Raw genomic sequence first — 9,124 nt, forward strand, 5'->3', positions numbered from 1 at the left:
ACAGTGACGCAGCACAATCCAGTAACGTCATTTGCGTGAAGACGTCATTCTTTTAAAGTCACCCTACTATGTGCACTTAGTGTGTGTTGTTTTGTTTTCAAAATTGTTTTTTTATTTTTTATGAAATGTTGCAGTGTTTATTAACCCTAACCCTATTATTAATCTGTGCACATCATCTTTATTATTATTCATTAGAAAAATCTAAAAAATAATTAAAAAAAATCTTAATTAAAAAACTTGAACGTGCCTAATCCAGTTGCTTGGTTTAAGAATTTCCAAGGATTCCCAAAAGGGTGTTTGTATCTAATGTAAAATGCATTTGATAATTGATACAAGGCTGCCCGCTGCTCTGGGTGTGTGTATCCATGTTTGCAGTGTGTGTGTGTGTTAACTACTCACTACTCTGCTCCTAATGTGTGTGCATTAACTTGGATGGGTTAAATGCAGAGGTCAAATTCCAAGTATGGGTTACCATACTTGGCCGTCACGTGTCCCTTTCACCTTTCCCTTTCACTTTCATAATGAATAAACTGACAAAATAAATCACAGGACATCTTATTTTAATAGTTTATAAATAACACACTGATGATTATGTTGGTATATTTTAAAACATAACATTTAAATTGTGCTTTTGAGGTCCAAACAACATAGCAATAAAGAAAAAGAAAACATTTGAAATTATATAAGCATATCTCAGATGAAAATGTCATTTTTCCAAATCATTAAAGTGTTAAACTGAACCATGACCTGAAATCCATTCTGATAAATCCTGTAGAAATTAAACAATTATGATTATTATCACTTATATTATCACGTATATATCTTCATAATTATACCTGCTAAGTAAACACAACAGTCAAATCGATCACATAATTGTGTAAATGTGACAGTCAGTAAGTCTAAACAATCACGAGTCGATCCAACTTTTCCCTGAAGTTTCCCTTATCGCATCCCATCACAAACACTGGGAATAATCATTTTCTAGTTAACTGGAAAGATGTCATATTTTATATTGACTCTTAAGAGAGAAAAAGCTACAAATAGGAGTCAAGAAAAAAAATCAAATCACAGAAATTTTTCAACCCAAAATTCTCTCATAAAGGAAGTGTAAAGTTTTCGGAAAAAAAGGGGAAAAATGCACACTTGATATTAACACTGGGAATAAACAAACTCAATTAAATGAAGGCCGCCACAAACAAAACAAAGGCAAAGAAAGGAATAGTAACCAGAAAAGGTGCGGTAGAATTAAGGACGCACTCTTAATAACCGTCACAGTATTAATAATGTATCATCATTAGTATTATTTTCCTGTCAAATTAGCTTTAAATGAATATTTCACTCAAAAATGAAAATTCTGCCATTATTTACTCGCTCTAAAATAGCTTGAAACGCACATCATTTTTAATTAAAGATATTAAAACAAAACGTTCAGAAAATAAAAAATATTTTAAGTTGAAGAAATTTTGTCAAAGAAGTAATTTTATAGGCTTTCACACACAAAAACTAACAAAAAAAAGATTCCGACCGAATTTTTATTTTTGAGTGACCCATTTTTAAATGAGACTGTCACAACATATTAATTTTGCAAAATGTTTGCAGCTGCAAGCGACACACTGAAAACAGTTTCACGAACTAACAGAAAACAAAACAGGTTACCCATCATTCATTTCATCAGGGTCTGTTCCTTTTCTTCATAGGGCATCATTAGTGTAAGACGACAGACACAATAGACACTGTCTTATTCAAGAGCGGATGACCTTTAAACCTTACTGATTATCCTTATCTCGAGGCTAGCCGCCAATACTTTAGTGTACATCTTTGTAAGTTACAGATTAAATTTGCAAAGCAAACACTTTTTTTGGTGCATAATAAGCTTTGGTACAAAGACGAATACAGAAAAGCAAGCAAACGTACCCCCAGCCCGGCTACATTATCAGACCTGCACGTTACGAGGCGTAAAGGCAAAGTTAAAACAGCACAGGGACAGTGTCCCGTGCTGCAGGTCAGGAGGGGTTGGGCTGGGTTCGCGCAAACACATTAGAATACGGAAAATAGAGAACCGAGGGCCAATCCCGTCGCGGCGCCGGCCAACATCCCCAAAGCAACATCACCTGTGTCGTCACGACGACGCTCCTGCACGATCACGTGGTTGACGCCGGGTGCATATCCACCTGATGGAAACAAATAAATAAAAGGTCAATCAAACTACATAAAGGTCATTAGTCAAAAGCCAACCAACTTCCTGTTACCTTGATAATGATAAGGGTAAGCAACTGCATACTGCTGCCCATCTGCAGAATAGACCATCTGTGTGGCGTAAGGCGGAGGATGAGGAACATAACCGCCATATCCATCAGGATAGAAAACCTAGATCAACAAGTGGTACGATTGCTGTTAGTGCGGTTCATCTGAATAAGTGTGAACACTGTCATCCGAACCCTGGTGCGCACCAAACAAGCGGACCAAGACCGCTGAAAACATGTGTCTCGGTCCGCTTCCAAACGGACTCTGGTGCGAATCGAATGAAATGTGAACGCAAACACGGACCAAAGACAGGACACAAGCTGAGACCCTAAAAAGGACAGAATGCTGAAGCATAACTGTTTTTTCTCATCATAATCGTAATGTTGCCCGTCACAGTTTTGCACAGACTCTTTGTGTGTGTGACAGAAGGATTCTTGATGCTGTTTTGACTCTGTTTTTCTTTAGGATCTTTAGGTTCGGTGTTAAAAAAGACAATGAGAACGCTAAGTGAACCAGGTATCGTTTTCTTTTTTAGTCTGGACCCAAAGAACCAAGAGAACCGAAGTACAAGTGATAGAACCGAAGTACAAGTGTAAACACACCCTTAAAACACATTCAACCACATTAGCTGGACATAAGCTATTTTCCTTTAAATATCTATGAGAGGATATATTTATTACCTGTGGAGTTGGATTTAATTCAGAATATGGTGGAGGCGCTGATGCTACTACGTCCTCTGCAAAACCAATCTGAGGGGGAACCACAACCTACAAAACACACCAATGCATGACAGTAAATGCCTCTGTAATACTTCTGAAATCTGAAAGATCAAACATGTATCACTCACAGTGTTGAGTCTGGCATCCTGGAGGGCCATGGTCCAAGCCCTGAGAGAAAATACATTGAGTTTCTATTGAGGAATCTCATTTTAAAGCACACATTGTAAAATAATACTGAGAAACTGGACTCACAAAGCATCGTCTGCACTGTCTGCGCAGATGCTGATGATCCGACCGTCCCGGCAGACGATCTGCAGGAGGGAGTCTTTGCTTTTGCCTTCGGGTGGCGTCAGATCTGGGAATAAATAATGGAGGATGTAGAACAACAACACATCAGAACTTTCAATCTTGTGTTGGACAAAAACCGATCAAATACTACATGAAAAAGCACTTTTGGGGCTTTCACGTATCCTGCGGTTTAAATGCAGAAGGAAAGATAGATCACACCCACCTCTACAAGCGCTGGAGTTGCGGATGTTGATGCAGTCCACCTTCATGTGGATCTCGTCTTCCATGTCCCGCCGCTGCTGGTCATCGTAGAAGACCAGACGTCCATCTGACCAGAGGTCAAACCAGTTCCTCTTCCAGCGCCGCAAGATGGTGCCTGATAGATGACAGCAGTTAGTCACAGGCTGTATTTATTTATTAATTTTCGTTGCTGTTTAATTACTTTTTAGAATGATCAAATTTAATAAAAAAAAAATTTTTTATTATATTATTAAATAATTAAAGTAAAAAGGTATATTATATCTATGTATATATTTATGTTATAAATGTATTAAATTATAAAATTACCACACACATATTTAGATAAAATTATTTTAATATCAAACATGTTTTGATTACTTTTTATATTAAAATGTAATTATTTTTGTTATATATTATTATTTTTAATTATATTATAAAATATTTTATATTATAGCATTTTTATATTATACATTTATTATAAATTAATTTAATACAATTACTTTTTAATTACATTATAAAATAAAGTATTAGTTGTATTTAAGTTGAATAAAAAACATTTATTATAAATTATAAATTAATTTAATACAATTATTTTTTACATTATATTATAAAAAATAAAGTATAAGTTGTATTAATTTTGTTATAAATGTATTAAATTATAAAATCATTGCAATTATAATTTTTTTTGACAAAATAATTTTAATAGCCATGTTTTAATGACTTTTTATCATAAAACATATTTTTAATTATATTATAAAATAACTTAATGTATAAAATGTATTTATATTTTTATATTATATATTCATTATAAATTAATTAAATTACAAAGTTAAAAAAAGACTGCTTGTAAATGTAATCTGGCCGCTATAGTTCTACCTAATCAAAACTATCTACAAAACTATCTTTAAACCTATCAAACAGAAATCATCAAGTCAACATCTAAAAATAGCTTTAAAACACTTACAAGAATAACAAGAGATGCAGCCTAGATAGTCAGCTCACTAGGTTTTGAGACACAGTCAAAGACAAAGTTCAGCTGTTTTTCCAACTTCCTTCTAACAACTCATGCCAAGACAACTTGTCAAGAAGAGGAAGAAACTAGTCGTCCATGACTGCTTTACTGAAGTGAATAAAAACTGAAAAGCTTTTCAATTCAACCTCCAGGCTTAAACACTTTCCATAACTTATTTATATTTCATGAGTTCCCAGAAGGCTTTAAATTATATAAGTGCAACTTAATATAGTACGTAAATGCATTACAAAAACGTCCCAAAATGCTTAAATTCGACATTAAAATTCTTCGTTGTAGTTATATGGGGCTTTTTAAAGCCATAAATGTGGTGTAAACACTCACTCTGTCTGTGCAGCCATCCGCTCTTCACAAACGCCATCCCACTAACGTTACCTAAATAAATAAAAACAATACCATTAAAGCCTGCTAAGACCCATTTAGGTATTGAATATTAAACTGAGACCATATACATGTAGATATTGCCTCTGTTTTACAGTAAAGATAGTTTAGCGGTTGAACTTCTTCGTCTGTCAGTTTCAGAGTTAGCTTGCGCTCGAGGCGCCGTAATGCTAAAATCGACGATAACCCGACAAAAACAAACATCCTAAGACGTTTAAAAACAACGAAACACGTTTAAAATCTACATTTGCCATATTTATGTTCTATTAAATGGATAAAATGAGTAAATCTACCCTCTATCGGTTTGTTGATGTTTGAAGCGTGTGCGACTAGCAAAGTGACATCAATAGCATCCTCCTCCTCCTCCTCCTCCTCTCAGCTCAGCTGATGCCTTATGTCACTGTATCAGATGATCAGTTCAGCACGACTTTTATTAAGTTTTACAGACTCTTATTAACTTTACACAGTTCGTTTTAATTAGGTTTTAGCGTAGACATCGTTTGTAGGACAAATAATATTCACCACGTAGGGGTGCTTTTACGATATATCCATATTTATATTCGTATTAATATACATTATATAATACACACACACACACACACACACACACACACACACACACACACACACACACACACATAAAATCATGAATAAAGACTATATTTTTTAATAAAGTATATTAAATATATTAGCCTACATTACAATTAACTACTAAAATTGTACGTATTGTTTTTAATATAGCCTAATATTAATAATATTGTATTGTGTGTGTGTGAGTATAATATCATAAATGAAGACTTTATATTAAACTGTAGTATTAAATATATTATTTTTAACATCATTTTCTGAACAAATTCATTAAATGTTCCCCTTTTTCTGTATGAATATGTCAGTGACAAATATAATTTACTTTGTCTTTTGTAGCTGTTTTCTTAAAAAATGACAATAGCTTGCATTAATCTCATGGAAATTTAAAATAATATAAATAATAACAATCCATTTCAAAGCCAATACGTGACATTAATTTGAAAAGCCGCACATAAACAGTGCATAAACACTACACCACATTTAAACAAAACAGTCAGATCAGAGCAAACATGACACCACTAGATGGAGCAGTTTCACTGGAAATGTAATTTCCATTTAATGAAAATTATATTCGCATTTAATGTTCAGGCACAGAAAAACATGCATTGTTCTAACATTTATACACAAACCCATGTCTTTTAACTGATAAGAAACTAGATGAAGTTTTTTTTTTTGCATTTGCATTTGCATTTGCATCTGTAGTCATCATGTTACACATCACACTGCATTTGCCTAAGCCTTATCCAGCTCAGTGTTTCCCTCAGTGACCTTTCCCACTGATGGCTTAGTGAATGAGGGTCAAAACGAAATGATACTGAATTACCGAAGCCTCTAAACCCAGAACCCAGTTTACGAGCCAAGACTGCCTTTGAACACTTCACATTTCCATTCACACCAACAAACCCAAACCCAAACCATTTTGTGATCCAGTTTATAGTTCATAAGTTTACAGTGATATGGTGCAACATTACTGTTCTGAGAACAGATAGGCCTGATCTAATCCGACTGTAACCTGTGGACGGTTGTCACTTCCACAGCTGGGATCAGAGCAGGTGACATCATGAGTCGTTGGCACGAGATATATCTAACTGTAGAACCACAGAACCACACATCACAGCAGTCGGTGGACAGCAGCGCCAGGCCAGCATCCTCATATGAAGTTAGGGTGGCACTGATGGTCACCTCAACCATATACCCTTCACTACTATATGCTCTACATAATGGCCAACCCCACCCCTTAAAGGGATAGTTCACCCAAATATGAAAATTACCCCATGATTTACTCGCCCTCAAACCATCCTTGCCGTATATGACATTCTTCTTTCAGACGGATACAATCGGAGAGATATAAAAAAATGTCCTGGCTCTTCCAAGCTTTATAATGGCAGTGAATGGCCGTTTCTGTTTTGAAGCGCATAAAAGCGCATCCATCCATGATAAAAGTGCTCCAGACGACTCCGGAGGGTTAATAAAGGCCTGTGTTTGCGTAAGAAAAATATCCATATTAAAAACTTTAGCGACTAAAATAACTAACTTCCGACAGACGGCCGTACGTATCGTTTTACGGTGAAAGACTAACCCTTGACCTGAGGCACAACGTAATGATGAACGCGGAAGCACAGAGGATAGAGCAAAACAAAACACCAGTCACGAATTAGAAGTCTAAAACGACCATTTTTAAAGAGAAATGTCAGAGGAGCTTGAGTTTGTTGCCCAGCCCTGTTTGTTTGAACCGCGAGAGGCGTCAAAGCTTACGCTACTTCTACGTCATACATCGTCAAGTGTTACTCTTTCGACTTGCGTAGGCCGTCTGCCGGAAGCTAGTTATTTTAGTCGATAAAGTTTTAAATATGGATATTTTTCTTACACAAATGCATCGCTTCACTTCAGAAAGACTTGATTATTAACCCTCCGGAGCTGTGTGGATTCATTTTTATCATGGATGGATGCGCTTTTATGGACTTCAAAACAGAAACGGCCATTCATTGCCATTATAAAGCTTGGAAGAACCAGGAATTTTTTTTAATATAACTCCAATTGTATTCGTCTGAAAGAAGACATCAGGGTGAGTAAATCATGGGGTAATTTTTATTTTTTGGTGAACTAACTCTTTAATGATGCTATAAACTCCGCCCCAACACCGGTCTGAGACTGCTGGCCTCACATTGCTGTGACCTGTGGCTCTGCGGTTCTGCAGTTGGTTATTACTGGTTGGCACAGCTGAGCTCATTCCAGTGCTGGATGAAATAATCTCATCTGATCCTCATTGACTCATACTGGGGAGGCTCGTGGAGGCCAGATTGAAGTGATTTACGCAACAATGTCTCACCAATGGTTGGCTGTTGCGGATTTTGTTTTGTCTTAATCTTTGGGCAGATTAACTGACCGAACCAATTGTGTGCCTCCATGGGACTAATGTGTGGGGAACTTGTGTACTCAAAACACTGCAAACTTCATCTAGAGAAGATTATGTTGCTTTGGAGGAAGTATAGCGAATGTATGGGGTCTTTTGGAAATACTGTGATGGTTAGCTATGCACATGCCAGTGACTGACAGGTAAGTGTCACAGAACTTGATATTAGTGCTTGTGCTGTTAATTGAACTGTCTTTGAATGCTTTATTGCTACGTTTCATATGTGAGTACTAATTATAATGTTTCTGATTTAAACGGCAAACAATATGCAGATAAAATCCTAATAGCTAACCCAATGGTGTTTTTACAGTATTCTGTAGATCTGCTAAATTTCTAAAAAAAAGTTTCTAATAAAGTTGTGTCATCAAATCACAACTTAAATAACAAACTATTTTTTGTAAAATATTATATAGTGATTAATATTATATAATAATTCATATTGAATATTTTATAGGCTTATATGTATATGTATATATATATATATACACACACATTTACATGATTTATTATATTACATTATATTATGTATTGATTTTAATTTAATATTTTAAATTGTATTCATTTATAAATATAATAAAATATAATTTAATTCTATAAAAATTCTATAAATATATAACAAATTTATATTATGTACTATATTATTACTATTATATAATATTATATAATTAATTATTATTTAACATGTAAAGTGGCATAAATGAAAAAAATGGCATAACTTTGAATATATGTATATATATATATATATATATATATATATATATCCACATACACACACATATACACAAACTTTTGTTAAATGTGATTAATCACGATTAATCGATTTCACAGTACTAATATATATATATATATATATATATATATATGGTTACTATTTATTTAAAATAAAAAATAAACTGAACCATTAAAATGTATAATAATTTTATATTGTAAATAATATAAAATGAAAAATAAATATAGTTTAATGATAACTATATATATATATATATATATATATATATAATAAAACTGTTTTATTTATTTACTATATAAAATTATTATACATTATTATAATATTTATAACATAATAATTAATTATAATAAAAGTATTAGAACGGTAAGCCTTTAAATAAATAAATAACTAAATGCCTTGCAAGAGATAAGACGTAGGCTAAGTCCTTGTGTAAGTCATCAGTTGGCCCAGGAAAACCTTCAGAGGTCTCCCTTCAGCATCCCACAACTCCC

At 34.1% G+C, this 9,124-nt stretch overlaps 1 protein-coding gene across 2 annotated transcripts; it reads right to left on the bottom strand.

The window, feature by feature from the left end:
- Nucleotides 1-543: 543 nt before the first annotated feature.
- Nucleotides 544-5,278, bottom strand: plekhb2 (pleckstrin homology domain containing, family B (evectins) member 2). 2 transcript variants are annotated; one of them, XM_082139681.1, is made up of 9 exons: nucleotides 5,196-5,278; nucleotides 4,846-4,896; nucleotides 4,456-4,492; nucleotides 3,475-3,627; nucleotides 3,216-3,318; nucleotides 3,092-3,131; nucleotides 2,925-3,011; nucleotides 2,250-2,367; nucleotides 544-2,171 (listed from the first exon to the last, which is right to left on the bottom strand). In XM_082139681.1, exons 4-9 carry the CDS (start codon nucleotides 3,536-3,538, stop codon nucleotides 2,038-2,040), a joined length of 546 nt encoding a protein of 181 aa, XP_081995807.1. In that variant the 5' UTR covers nucleotides 3,539-3,627; nucleotides 4,456-4,492; nucleotides 4,846-4,896; nucleotides 5,196-5,278; the 3' UTR covers nucleotides 544-2,037. The 2 variants fall into 2 exon arrangements, with proteins under 2 accessions (XP_081995807.1, XP_081995806.1); XM_082139680.1 differs by lacking the exon at nucleotides 4,456-4,492 and having other exon boundaries at nucleotides 4,846-4,895; nucleotides 5,196-5,254.
- Nucleotides 5,279-9,124: the final 3,846 nt, after the last annotated feature.

Source organism: Leuciscus leuciscus (genome assembly GCF_965113295.1).
Source record: "Leuciscus leuciscus genome assembly, chromosome: 15".
Taxonomy (NCBI): Eukaryota; Metazoa; Chordata; class Actinopteri; order Cypriniformes; family Leuciscidae; genus Leuciscus; species Leuciscus leuciscus.

Excerpts from the sequence above, each read along its gene's own strand:
- plekhb2 (XM_082139680.1), bottom strand. The coding sequence starts at position 4,882 with ATGGCGTTTGTGAAGAGCGGATGGCTGCACAGACAGA. Across the intron at positions 3,132-3,215 it reads GACAGTGCAGACGATGCTTT|GGCTTGGACCATGGCCCTCC; the intron begins GTGAGTCCAGTT and ends ATTTTCTCTCAG. Across the intron at positions 2,172-2,249 it reads TTACCCTTATCATTATCAAG|GTGGATATGCACCCGGCGTC; the intron begins GTAACAGGAAGT and ends TGTTTCCATCAG.